Source organism: Clytia hemisphaerica, unplaced genomic scaffold (genome assembly GCF_902728285.1).
Source record: "Clytia hemisphaerica strain Z4C2 unplaced genomic scaffold, Clytia hemisphaerica genome assembly, whole genome shotgun sequence".
NCBI lineage: Eukaryota > Metazoa > Cnidaria > Hydrozoa > Leptothecata > Clytiidae > Clytia > Clytia hemisphaerica.
Genome location: NW_027104280.1, coordinates 980168 through 995235, shown reverse-complemented (window position 1 = coordinate 995235; position 15068 = coordinate 980168). Strand labels below are relative to the sequence as shown.

At 35.0% G+C, this 15068-nt stretch overlaps 1 protein-coding gene across 1 annotated transcript; it reads right to left on the bottom strand.

The window, feature by feature from the left end:
• Positions 1–9062: 9062 nt before the first annotated feature.
• Positions 9063–10813, bottom strand: LOC136816948 (uncharacterized). Its single transcript, XM_067073288.1, has one exon. It carries the CDS (start codon positions 10729–10731, stop codon positions 9400–9402), a length of 1332 nt encoding a protein of 443 aa, XP_066929389.1. The 5' UTR covers positions 10732–10813; the 3' UTR covers positions 9063–9399.
• Between the last annotated feature and the right edge of the window lie 4255 nt (positions 10814–15068).

The window sequence follows — 15068 nt, the reverse complement described above, 5'->3', positions numbered from 1 at the left end:
GACATTATTAGAAAAGGTCTATTTAGTGAATAATTAATCATGACATATACAGTATCGTTATAAGAAAGAAACTAGGAGAAAAAACAAACAAACAGGAGATGTGAAAATCAGAAAGATAATGATACCATAACTTTTTAAATATATTTTTGAGAGGCTTTTCCAGCTTTTCCTTAAATTTTATTAAGTTATTAAGCTGCATGAATTCTTCAAGTATGTATTTTTTTATAATGGAATATAATTTTTTTTCAAGCAAACGCCTCAATCAATAAATCAATCAATCAATCAATCAATCAATCAATCAATCAATCAATCAATCAATCAATCAATCAATCAATCAATCAATAATTAAATCAAACAATTATTCCTGATTATTTTTTAATGTTTAATCTTTAAAGCATTAAAGCTTTATAAGTGCATGACATGATCTTTATGTGGGGGCATTTAGTGAAAGCTATGACTAGTTTTAAACAGTAACACCAAATTTTGCCATCTGGCCACCTGCCAGATGACGTCATCAGGTGGCTGGGCAAAAAATTATTATTTTGAAAATATTCAAAATCTGATGGTATCAGCGGAAAGAGCATGAGATGCTGATAAAAATTGAGGTATAAAACATGCCTTGAAGATCTTCCTATCAAAAGTTATGGAGGTTGAAAGTTTTTTGATGACGTCATCATAAGCCTTTCCAGGCAAAACTTAAAAACCTCGTAATTTTGGTACAAATTGACCAAATTTCATGTTTTATACATGAATTCATATCAAAATTCATTGCTTTTTCCGATTCCGATGTTCAAATTGAATAAAAAGCTTTAAATCCTACAGAATACTAAAACTTAGATTTTGAGCTTTACAAGGCAAATCAACGCAGCGTTCTCCCTTCAGGAGCACAGTGTACAAACCAACTAATTTTTTTGGATGTTTTAAGCCTTCCTATGTTGTTTAGACCCAAGCATCAGATGGAACTTCAAATTTTGACATGGATTCATGTATAAAACACTAAATCTGGTCAACTAGTTCCGTTATTACGGTATTTTAGGTTTTGCCTGGAATGGCTTATGATGACGTCATCACAAAACTTTAAACCTTCATAACTTTTGATAGGAAGATTTTCAAGGCATGTTTTATACCTCAATTTTTATCAGCATTTCATGCTCTTTCCGCTGATACAATCAGATTTTGAATATTTTCAAAAAAATATTTTTTTGCCCAGCCACCTGATGACGTCATCTGGCAGGTGGCCAGGTGGCAAAATTTGGTGTTACTGTTTAAAATTAAGTTTTAGACCCTCTAAGGATCATCTGTGCCAAATTTCATGCTTTAATCACCAACTGAAGTATTTTTGTGCTAACAGACCTCACTATTACAATAATTACCGATACTCGAGGTCCTAAAACGACCTAATTCTACGAAATTATACATCTTTTTCATACACCAATTCCTCTGGGATATAGAGAAAGAAAATGGTACTTTGCCTACCGTCAAAATTGAAGTTATCGATAAAAGTTAGACAGCAGTTATCAATGTCAATATACTTGAGGTCCTAAATAAACCTAATTTTGATAAAGTACACTACTTTCCCTTTGATATAAACGCTATTTTCCTTTCGAAAAAATACCCTACTTTCCTCTTGATAAAAAAAAACTACTTTCCTTTTGATAAAAAACACTAATTTCCTTTTACCAATCCCTGTGGGCTCAATCCAATTAAAATATTACTTTCAAAATGGAATAAATACCACCTACTTTACAGCAATTAACCGATATTAAAAAAATTGAGGTCCTCTTAGGCACTTCTTTTAAATTTTTTATATCAAATTCACTTACTTTGAGCTTTTTTATAGAAGCCGTTATCTTCATGCTATCTTGTTGACTTAGACAACGGATTGATACAAGTCCCCCCGGACAAAAACCTCCAGACCCCGGTGGTCAAAATTGGGTGCCCAGGCTGTCTCAAATTTTAGCTGGGCTGTCGTAGAGGAAACCGTAAGGGCCTCGAAAAATCCGTTTGGTATACTCGACAAAGTTTTCGTTTTGTAAGTGCCCGAAAGGAGTCTTTATTTACATAGAAGCTTTCTACTGAAATACTCATCAATGCACCTTCGCATTGTCATCTCTTACTGCACCCTCACAGCATTACTCATAAATTCTTGCTGCACCCTCACATCATAAAATATATTACACTTGCCGCACCCTCACGGCGTAAAATATATTACTCTTGCCGTACCCTCACGGCATAAAATATATTACTCTTGCCGCACCCTCACGGCATAAAAAAAATCTATTACTCTTGCCGTACCCTCCCGCACACGCATAAAATATATTACTCTTGCCGTACCCTCACGGCATAAAATATATTACTCTTGCCGCACCCTCCCGGCATAAAATATATTACTCTTGCCGTACCCTCGCGGCATAAAATATATTACTCTTGCTGCACCCTCACAGCATAAAATATATTACTCTTGCCGCACCCTCACGGCATAAAATATATTACTCTTGCCGCACCCTCACGGCATAAAATATATTACTCTGTCCGCACCCTCACGACATAAAATACATTACTCTTGCTGCACCCTCACAGCATAAAATATACTAGAGAATATACTAGAGAGCTTGAAAGACGTGTGATGAGTTCGGAAATAGCTACCATTTTTATTAGCACGCAAAAATCTTTCAAATTAGTAATTTATAGAACGACTTTCTCTTGACATGTCTTTCGGAACCGTAAATAAATTCACTACTTCGGCGACACCTTCCTAAATTTTAATGTTTTTGCTGACTGCGTCCGTCATCAAAGCATTCAATTCTTCCCCATAGTTCATAAGGGTTAACTTGTAGTTTACCCACAGCATTACTTAATCTGTTCAAAGTTTCAACAATCAACGAGACTATCTGTTTTCTATTCTCGTAGGCGAAGAACAAAGGGCGCAATGATATCATTCGGCATTCAAGGGGATTATTGTCCTTGAAGTTAAAGATTAATGAAGGCCAATCTTCATCAATACGTTTCCTGCCTGTTGAGTCAAAGTGTAATGTTACTTTTGTCGTATTCTTCTTGGTAGCAAAAGCCTTAGCAGCAATAATCTCTTGAGTCAGAGCCTTTTTGTGTTTGAATGTGTTTGCAGATTTTGCAGACGGTAAAACGTTTTGGTAAATTTCATAGTCGTCAGAAGCACGAGGTTTCTTTTTTGCAGGTTCATTTATTGAGTTTTGTGGTTTAAGTTCATAGATGTCACCGTACTTTCTCTTGCAGACTTCCCGAGTTGCAACTCTTGCTTTAGCAGCCGATATCCCTGCCGCTGTGCTAACGCTCGCAACAATATCTAGAATAAAGCATTACGAAACATACATATTGGTGCTGTTGGAGATAAAGGTAAAGGCCCAGCAGTGTTGGCACTGTCAGCATATTTTTCCACTGAGAATCACCATACAACAGGAGCGAATTTTTTCAATGTATAGACTCGAGTCGGGCGAGCAATAAAGATTTAATTACTTTAAACTTTTTTCTTCTAATTAAGAAAGAAAGATTTGACCATATAAGTTGGAGGTATTAATTATATGTGGTTTTTGCTTACGCATGCGCACAATAGAAACTCAGGTAGTTCGATTTTAGCCTAGAATCGTCGATTGATAACTGCGTGCATAGGCCCCGACAAAGTCAATTTTTTTCGACCAGTTGTGTTTTAAAGGCCCATTGCGCTGCGTGCTGGGCCAAAAAGTGTACAAAAGAAGTCATTTGGGAATAAAATAGATGCAAAAGCGTTGAAACATTTAAACAAAAAGCATATACATATGCATTTACATGACAGATGAAGAGAGAAATGAGATTTTCATAAAAATGACGAATATCAGGTAGGGTCACAAAAAGGCTTTTTTTTTTATCCTGCCTAGGCATAGATTAAAGAACCCACAAAATTTTAGTTTGAAGATTTTTGAAAAAAATGCTATTATATTTAGCCGCCCACTCCTACTCTTAACCACCAAACTTAATTTAGTTTTGTATAATTCACTTTTTTACAATCTCAACTTTAATCAAAATTCCTTCAAAAAATCAAGTTTTTTGGACGTCATAAAACCTATACTTTTTACGTACCTATACTTATGGTAGGTGTAAAAATCATTTTCTTCTCCATTGTTACACCCCAAAGAAATCAATCGTAAGGCCCTCAAAGTTCTATTTTAAAGCTCATTTATGGTAGTGGCCAATTAAATCTGAAAATCAACTTTCTCAAAACATGGTCATATTGCATACCAAAATGTCAAAAATTTGATGGAGATATAGAAAAACTTTAGTAACATACATTACGTCAAAAATGAAATGAATAAAAGTTTCAACCATTTAAAGCCGTTTTTTGACCAAAAAAACCAAGGCGAATAGCATTATGGGCATGAAATTCTGAAAAATACAAATATTGTTTTGGGAATGGATTTCTAGCAAGTATTTTATCAATTGAATCATGTTTCAGCACCTGAATTGCAATTTCACAGTTTCAGTTAGTTGTGAACAAGGGGTCAATGTTTGTAGTTTTTAAGGTGTAATAATGTAGGTTTTATGGTGTAATTTGATTTTAACGTACAGTTTTGAAAATATGTAGATACCAATAATCTAATTGTAGCATTAGTAACTTTGCAGTGAATCACTGTTTGTTACCGCAGAGTCTCAAAGGAATTTTACTAAGTTCCACAAAGTTAAAAAGGGCAAAAAGGTCAAATCAATAAGTAAAATATATACTTACTAAACACGTATAATCCCATGAGCTTTGGTGCGTTATAAAATGTCTTTTATATTCCGGTTATCTGGTTCTCAATCTCAAATCAGTTCTGTGGTTGCCGAACTAACTCTGTTAAAAACACTCAGCACTTTCTTCTGCACTGCTCTATATATTCCCATGCAAGACAATCTTTGTTCGACAAACTTCAGACCCTAAGCATTGTTTTTCATCCACTTAACCTCCTTTTTCTGTCGGCTTTTATTATATGGGGATGAAAGTTTGACTTCGAATCTAAATAAATCTATTCTTTGTTCTGTTGTTGAATTTCTTAACGAAACTGGAAGGTTTAGCAGTGCTTTATTTTAGGCTTTTTCCTAACAATTGTAGCTTCCTTCTCCAAGATTTTTTTTATTTACTTATTTATTTATTTTTTACATACACGTTTTTTTTTTATTAGAACCCAGTTTGTAAGAACATTTAGGCTGAAATTTGGCAAAAATTTAAGAACATTATAAGAACATGTCCAGCCTGAGAATCGAATAGTTTGACGAAATTCGCTTAAAAATCTTTAGATTTCTTAAGGAATTTTGTGCAATTATTACTGTAATTATTCCTCTCATCTCAAAATAATAGCAAATTTACTCGATTTTTAACCCAATATCGACATTCAAAGGTTTTATTAGATTTTAAGCGAATCGATTTCAAGAACGTCAATAAGAACAATTCAGGCTGAAAATTGATGAGAAAATAGGCACATCCAGCCTCAGCTAAAATTAAGACGTTCTAATAAAAAAAAAAACGTGTAGTCTAGTACCTCTGGTGATATAACGTTAGTTCCTAGCGGGGGGAGGGACTATATTTTATGTTTAAGTAATGTTTTGTAATATATGTTCGTAGTGTACACTTGTCTTTGTTTCAATAATAAAAAAAAAAATAATAAAAAAAATCAGTTTTCATCCCCTCTGATTTGTCTATGTAAAATTTGTACCGTGCTCATCCCTCATCAAAGTTTAACTAACAGAAAAGCAACAAAAACAACCACAGAAAATGCGAGAGCGAGAGAAGAGAAAGTCCCGAGGGACAGACGCAGCAAAAAAGGAAAGCAAATGGGAATACAGTACGCGTATATATATAATTACCCTAGACCAAAAGGACTATTTTATAAAAAAGTTATACAAAAAACTTTGTAGGTTTTAAGGGGTAAATAGCTAAAATTGCATTTTTTCACGAAGCAATAAAATTTTTCTTAGCAGCTTTTACAAAAAAACCATACCCAGGGAAGAGATTCATAGGTAGCCTACACTCACCAGAAAAAGTTTCAGCCCTTTGCTGTTTTCTCTATCAGGATTTAGGGGGGTACCTTTTTTGTTGTAGCTTTTAAGAGGTATCCACTGGTATGATGTCGTAATGAAAAAATATTTTTGGTGTGATGACGTGATTTCAATTTTTTCTTTGGCGTGCAGGAAGTCCCCTGAGGGCCTCTACAACTCTTTTCATAGCAAAAGCAAGTGCTTATAAAATAAAATAACGTTTGAAGAACGATAAAAACTTGAAGTATTTTGCTCGAATAACGAGAACAGTTTTGGATTCTAATTGCTATATTCAAGAAGCTTTTATAACAGTCTAAGAAAACTAAAAAATATTAATTCGTACAGTGTTTATAGTGTTTGTTTTATTATGAGCTAAATTTATTGACAAAAAGCTGGATATCGTGGTTATCCCTCTAACGAGGTTTCCCTTTTTGAATATTTCCCCGCTATAAGGGGAAATATTAGTTAAAAAGGCATTTCTCCGATCCTTGGCTACTTACGCCCTTTTTGCGCCCTTAAAGGGGCAATCCGCCACCACATTGCGAAGTTTGTTTTTGTTTTCATTTGCCTTAGTTAATCAGACAAAATCGCACGGATTTACCTTGATGTTACGCGCATGCTTTTGAGTAATCAAGACACGAATAATTCAGATCAAAATACAAGATGGACGAAAATTCAGTCTTGGCTTTCTAAAAGTTTTAACTCTTTTCTGACGAACAAAAAACATACAATTTTCATCTAATTGGCGACCAATAATTACATGAAATGTGAGGCTAACACTTCAACTGTTATCATCAGTAATTTCAAGAGTTTTTCATCATTGATTACAAAGATATCCATGGATTACCTCTTCCGAATACCAAACCAACCAACTTAAAGATTTCAGAGACATTTGCTTGAGATGAAGAAAACGCTACATCCCCATAACTTTGGACATTAAATGGTTGGCAAAATGGTATTAACATTCTATTGAGATGTGAAACTGGTTCAAGTTGAAGAATTGATGAGAAAAATGGGCAGTACGAGAAATATTTTTGCTTTCACCCCCACCTCTTAACTTAACGTCAAAGTTCAAAAATTATCAAAAATTGATGAAAATTTTCTCCTTCACTTTCATCGTTGTTTCGTCGTCAGCCATCTTTAATTTCGCTACGGCTTGCTCAGCCAGATAGTTTCTAAACTGTTTTCAGAAATTTGCCGGAATTAATTATCTCCATAATCATAATCAACAGAAAAGCTGCATTTCACAAAAAAAGACAGACTGTGGGCGAAATTCAAGGGCCGTGCGGACCGTCTGAGCAAAAGGAACTCGAGACGTAAACATCGGGCCGTTTGTTTTGGTTAAAATTTCTGTAAAATAGCGAAGTGAACGAATATTTAGGTATGTAAAAGGAGGAAAAGAAATATGGAAAGTAACATTTGTCACGGAATAAACGTATTAAAAATCGATATTTCTGGTGAAATTTCTTAGCGTCAAAGACTCTAACCCACCCACCCCTTTGCGTCAATTTGACGTTAGTCGTGGGAAGAATCGACATGTGAGTAACCCCTTAGTGCTCCAATGTTTCGTACGCGGCAAAAATCTAAACCTTGTCTGCTTGAGCAGATTGATTTACATTCTCTACAAAGAAGTCGATAGAAAAACTATTGTCCGATATTTCAGGTTGACATATATTCTTGACAAAGAGGTCGATAGAATAAAGCATCTGCTCTTTTGTGGATTAGATTGGTGTCAAGAGATTCATATATCAACAAACTTCCACATAAATATAAACATGAAGGTAATCCAAGGTAATTTCAACCAAGCACACGAAATGTGTGAAACGTTTGTTTTTAATCTTAGATTTCTGGCCCCCTCCCCCTGTTCGTTTTCGTTCGCTTTTTGGATGACCCCCCTCCCCCCACTTAGCTTTACTGTTCTTTTGTTATACATTTTTTAATATACATTATATACATATATATATATTAATAATATACATTTTGTGCTTAATCTGAGGTTTACATTCAGTGTAATTTTTAAAACACATGACTACAATATGCAACGTTCCTCACTTTGACATTTTCTTGTTATGAACCCTCATTACGCTCTTTTTCTATAAGAACCATGAAATTTGAGTTAAGCCTAGGCTTATTCTTATTTTTTCTATTGTCTAGAATAATAGACCTATTGTTTCAGTCTAAGCCTGATTGTTCTTATAAAAAAAGAGTGTATGCTGTTAACCCTTTCAGTACCGAGCCCTTTTTTCTATTTTTTAGCCTACACTTTTTTATAAGCGTATCGTAATGCCCGAAGTTTTTATCATCTTATCCTGGGTCAAGCTGGAGTTTTTACAAGTTCTTTGATGACTCTGTTGGTCGTTAAATGTTGAGACAAACGATTTTATTACTTTTTCTAAAGAACGCGTCATCCCTATTGTTTGAAAATAACCAATCAGTTAAGCATATTGTAAAAACTCCAAGGCGTCTCCTTATCCTGGAGATGAGCTTACTTTTTTAAATACAGTAGAGTCTCAATAACTCGAACCTCTATTACTCGAACGTCTCCTTAACTCGAACAAATTCGTTGGCAGTATGAAAATCTCCTAATAAACTCTTATAAAAAAACCTCCATATATCGAATGTTCCCCTTTTTTGGCTCCATAACTCGAATTTTGTTTTCCTTTCCTGAACTTGAAAAATATAAGCAATCTGATTGGCTAAGAGACAAACCATATTTCTTTTTTGAAAATTTTGATTTTTGGGCCTGGGGTCGAGTTTTCATTTTTTTCAAAATCTTAAACTGCCACAATCAGACCTTTAAATACGTTAATGGAAGAAATTTTGGCGGATAGAAAATTTGGCGGATTTGGCGGATTTGACTGAAATCCGCCAAATTAAGTCCCGCCAAAATTTCTTTTTTCCGCCATCCGCCAAATTAAATTCCTGCCAAATTAAACATTTTGAAAATATGATCTCTTTTAAGGTGTTTTTGCTATTTTTCACTGTTTTGACGCCATCTTAAGGTTAAATTTTTAAGCAACCGCCTAATTAAATTCCCTCCAAATTTAGTTTTTTCTTCCATCCGCCAAATTAAGTTCCCTCTGAAAAAACTTTTTTGGCCATCCGCCAAATTAAATTCCCGCCAAAATTTCTTCCTTTAAGTGCTTTAAGGTAATAAATAATTCGAAAGTTACTGAAGTCGAGCCCAGTGCGGTGCGCAAGCCTGGACGGCCTCAAGTTGAAACGTTTTTTTTTTCGATCAGGCAGTCCATCTGCAAGTGTAAGTGGAAATATTTAGTCGCATTTGTGCGAATCTTGTTGTAATAAGTATCCTGTCTACGAGCTATCAAAACGTTTATAAAGTTTGAATGCATTCTGTTCAATTTCTTCACCTGCAAGTTATTTATTATAAGCAAATTTCTTCATCACTACCGGGATATCAGTACCGTAGCCTCGTTTTGGATTTTTGCCGGTGTATGTAAGATCTGATTTAACGTCAAACGTAGATCGCGTTAAATGGATGACGAACAATTTCAACCCCATATACATCATGTTTTGACCAGGACATTTGCGATTAGTAGATGTAGATTCTTGTAACCATGGTCCCCCAAAGTTGACAAGGTTCTCCTTTACCTTCTGGTTGTCACGTGTCAATTTAACCTTCGATGGTTCCTCAAAGACGCTTGGATCTCTATGCATCTCCATAACACAATCAGTGATCAAGTCATCTTTGTAGATTTGATACCTCCCTGTTTTTGACTCCATTACAAAGTCCTTTCTAGCTTTACCATAAGTTCCGGTAATATGAACCGGATTCAATCGCAAAACTTCAAGTACAAATGAATTGATCAATTCTAATCCTTCGAATGATTCGTCATACTGTGAAGGATCTTGTTCCAAGAAGTGATCAGCTTCTGCTTTCAAACTCTGGCGTTCTTCATCAGTCAATGAATCAACATAACGAGCTAAGCATGAAATAGCATATTTGCCAAGCAAAGGGGAACCATTGAAGTAAGTGTTAAACATCAAATCAAGAGTGCTCCCTTCTTTTGTATCAGTCATGTTAGGTGCTATTTTCTCAAGGTTTTTAATGGTTGGTGTCTCGCTGACTTGGCGAAAGACTTCCTCGGTGACCCTCTCGTCATGCTTGTATAGGAACGGCCATAATAGTTTTTGTTTCAAATCTGGTCGAATACACCGTTCAAACCAATCCCTATAGTTAGCATGGTCAGGTATCACCTTCCCAAGAACTAGGAAGGCATTAAAATGAAAAGCCATTTTATCAACAGCAACTTCAAAATCATCTCCTTCTTTCAAATCATTGAAAGATTCGAACCCTCCTTGAACAATTTTGTTCATATCAGCAACCTTGATTTCTCCAAAGCGTTGGTGAAACACCTTCAATGAATTTTCTTTCTTTTCGTCATGATCAGCACCGTTACAAAATATGGACGGATATCTACCCTTTGTCATGCAATGGTTGTATGAAACACCTGCGAATCCTAAAATGCAGCCTTTGGTGATATACTCTGGATCAAAAAGGTATTTGGCGGCGATACTGTCACGCACCATGATTGTCGATTCCATAAGTTCCACTTTGATTACATTTCCATCTTGCTCGTTGAAAAGCTCTTGGAAGAACAATCTGCCTTCGTTCTTCATTTTCAATAAATTTGGAAGTTTAAACCATGATCCAAGCCTTGGTATTTCCTTGATTTCAGTATCCCCCATTTTGTTTTTGTAAAGATGAAATTTATTTCTGAAAGTATATAATGAAAGTCAAATTGTTAAAGGTTTTTATTTTTAATCTAAATAAGTTTGCGTTTGGGCACGTTTCGAGAGATTCTTCTCCCATCATCGGGAAAAGTGGAAGATGTTTTCCCCACTATTTGTACTAATATGCCTTCTGATTACCCATAATTATCAAGTGTAATCTCATTTACGAGATTGCTCATTACTCTGATTTCCAACTCGCCTCTCTGTCTGGATGTTATAGGCACCCAAAGATTGGGTTGAATGTATGATTATGTATGATATTTGATTCTTATCCTTTAAGGAATGAATCGTCTCTTTTATCTTTCTGTCCTTGATATAAGCCACAGTATCTATCACTTTCCTTTCGCCCCCTTTCGTCGTTCTCCCAGCAATGGTGAGCTATTTCGTTTTTATCCGTATCACCATTTCGAACAGCTCTATTATGTTCTTTTTATCTGACACCGAATAGACTCATCGATATATGTAGCATGACAGTCTTTGCAAGGGATTTTGTTCCTTTTGTCCATAGGAACTGTGTCTTTAGGTTTCGATAATAAATTGTCTTCTCAATGTATCAGTGGAATAGAAAGTACACTCTGTATGTTATGAGGTGCAAGTTTTCTTTTGATCATTTTACTTGTTCCTCCTGTAACATAAGCCATATTAGGTAACTTGATGGGAAAACATCCTCCACATTGCCCGATGATGGGAGAATAATCTCTCGAAACGTAGCCAAACGAAAATCTTGTTTTTACTTTTACATTAGTGTTCCCGTTTCATATTAGACACTTGTTTCATATCAGGACTGTCTACTTATTGTTATATTGTGCTAATATACTATGCTGATATAAACAAAAAATTATTTTCTTCTACTTTTTCTGATCAATCTTGCTCCACATCCGTGTCAATTCAATGTGAAAAAGCTTGTAAATTAAAATTGATGAGTAAGCAAACAATATCACTCTTTTTAAAAACAAAACCTTTAAAGTCAGGAAACTATTTTATGTGAATTTCACAGACCCGGAGAACAGGGACAGTCAAGGCAGTTGACATTATCATATATGCGACTATAATGGGCATCACAGCCTATGAATACACGATGTGACGACAAATACCAGCTGAACTAAGCGAGAACAAAATTACCATGGAAATCATCCAGGATCTTGGATGAAAGCCGTAGCAATCAAATCAAAAATAAAAGATCTTAAAAAATAGAAACATCTTGATACATAACATACCCATTTTTTGGCCCAGCGCTAGCGAGTGGGCCTTTAATGAGAGTCTCACTATTTTTTTTCCGTGTTTCCTTCTGTCTGTCCGTTTTGGTAGAAACGGCGCTTAATACCAGTACCACACTTTTTGCCGTCTGGACAGGGAAAAGCTTGCTAAAGTCGGGTACTGGCTAAAAAAGATATATTTTCTGATTTCGCGCTCCTTAAACAACAAATGTTTTCAAAACAAAACAAGATGGCGGTCGAAGCGAGGAAATTGATTCGTGTTGATTCATACTTTCTTGAACATTTTCTTTGCTTTAGAGACTTTCAAACCAAAGAAACTTTTTAGTGATTTTTCTTTGTAAACCTTTTTCAACATTCTGTCATATCTTATAGTTTTTGCTCAAGTTCTCATAAAGCTTTAGGGCTGAAAATTCTACCTTAAATCACTGTCATTTTAAAAGTTTCTTGTTTTCAAAAAGACTTTATTTTTAGGAAATAATGGCTTCTAATATAGAAATAAATAAACTGAAATGTGTAAATTTAAATAAGACACACTGTTGCTTCTGGATCTGTCGCTGTTAAACAACGGTCAGTACAGTGACAGTGGGACGTGGCATGATTTTCAAACTCGACAACGTGTACTCGACACAGAATTATTTCAAGTAAACTGATTCTGGAATTTTTTTAATGGACACTAAAATGGAGTTAATGTGTAAATTGGAACAAGATTGGAACTTTTTCCATGATGCTACGTGTGGAAATGGTAATTTCTGGATCCGTCTCGTTTAACGATTGGTGGCTTGATTTTTCAAACACGACACAGAATTATTTCAAATATATACCGATTTAAAATGGGATATGGCAATGGAGACTAAAATGCAGCTCATGTGTAAATTTGAACAAGATTGGAACTTTTTCCATGATGCTACGTGTGAAAATGGTTGTTTCTAGATCTGTCTCGTTTAAAGAATTGGTGTTTTGATTTTTTAAACTCGCAGCACAGAATTATTTCAAATACTGATTATTAATGGTTTACACGTTTTTTTTTTATAAGAACGTCAAAAATTTTCGAAGCCTTCGGATGTTCTTAGTTTTTTGGATTTGAAGCCTAAAAATGTTCTTAAAATGTTCTTATTTTGAGCATTTTTTGAGCATTTTGATGTAATTTCTTAAGAAAATGCATGTTTTTAAGTCTCCAAAGCCTTAGAATGTTCTTAAATTTTTGGGCCTCGAAGCCTTATGTTCTTATATAGTTTGTTCTTAAAAAAAGAACGTGTATGGCAATGGAGACTAAAATGCAGCTCATGTGTAAAATTGAACAAGATTGGAACTTTTTCCATGATGTTTCTCTGTTCTAAGAAATGAAGAAAGGGAGAATTATCCTTGTTGACTTATTTTTCATTGTGTTTTGTTCGACGCAGTAAAATTTTAAATCCTTTGGTCATCCCTTTCCTGGGGGAAATTTGAAATCTTGTTAAACATTTTTTGGAATTTTTAGAAATTCCGAAATTCGCGAAAATCACTCGCAAAAATTTCACTTTTGCTGGGCCTTCACGCCCAACGGGCTTCTTGTCTTTAATTAGGAATCGATCAAGGAATTTCTTTTGAAGGCAACTCATTTCATAGATATTTTTTAAATCTCAAAAGAATTGTAAAAAAAAGAAGATAAATGGGACCATGAGCACGATATATAATGATATAACCTGCTTAAAAAAGATCTAAAAAAATCTAGTTCAAAATCTTTCAATACCGGGTGACCCACAAAAAAGTTCAGATGTTTCCCGACGTCTTGAGGCCGAACAAATGTCCCAAAGTGGGTCACCCGGTACATGTTTTTTTTATAAGCATACAAAAATCCGAAAACAGACTCAGAGATGCTTAGGACGAAAGCTCAATAAGGCTGAAAAATGCTTGAGGGGATGCTTAAATCTAAAGCATAAATTTAGGGAAATACCGAAAATGCGTAAAATTACAGCCAAAAAAAGCCAAAATCAGGAAAAAAACATTTTTTCGTAGGCTCAAGTAATGCTTGCCATATGCTTAATTTTTCCCCATATCTGAGCCTAGATATGCTTATAAGTGCAATGTTTATAAAAAAAACATGTAAGTCAGGATCTCTCTTGTCGGCAAATGCTGACAGCGACATTGAAAGGGTTAACATTAGGATAATGGCGCTGCGAGTAGGGTGATTTTTTCAAGAAGTTAAAGAATAAAAATTGTGTCCGCAAAAATCTAAGTAATCTGGTGAAATAATGGAAAATGAATTTAGGAAAAGTCTTCAACCTCCACCATTGGACCTTACAGTCGACAGATATGCAGCTTGGAGGACATGGAGAAAGAGGTGGGAGGACTTTTACACAATCACAGGTTTGAGAAACGAAGAAGCCCAGAGTATGTGTCAGCTTTATTGAGATATACATTCACAGATGAAACAAGGAACATCTATGAATCCTTGAACTTAACTGCTGAACAAGAGAAGGATCCAACAATCATTACACTCATTTTGTTTTATAAGCATACGGTAAATTTCGGCTGAAGCTCACTATACTTAAGTAAAGCTCAATTTTGAGCCTCGACTATGCTTAACCCTATGCTTGGTAAAAAGATCATGAAGGCGGAGGGGTAAAAATTTTCGCACATTTTCCCCTATCTTTAATCTTGAGAGAAATGAAGACATTCTATTGTTTTCGAATGTTTACCATATGATTTCGAATCTTTATAGTGTTGTGTTCATGTTTCAAAAACAGACTGCTACACTTTCTCTCGTGGCTTGGTGCTTTTTGATATTAAAATTTCTTTGGCTGGGCCTCAAGGTATGCTTAGCATATGCTTGATTTTTCTGGAAATTTGAGCTTCAGTATGCTTATAAACGTTATGCTTATAAAACAAATTGAGTGTATTGAAAAGCTTGAACAATTTTCTAAAGGATTGATAAAGGAGACATTAGAAAGACATATCTTTAACTCACGAATTCAAGAAGAAGGCGAATTATTTGATGATTACATGACAGAGCTGAAACTACTTAGTCGAAATTGCAATTATTGTGACACTTGCTATCCAGGAATACTCAGAGATTGAATAGTTGCAGGGATCAAG

Bases quoted from the DNA above. Each gene is read 5' to 3' on its own strand.
- LOC136816948 (XM_067073288.1), bottom strand. From the start codon at position 10,731: ATGGGGGATACTGAAATCAAGGAAATACCAAGGCTTGGATCATGGTTT.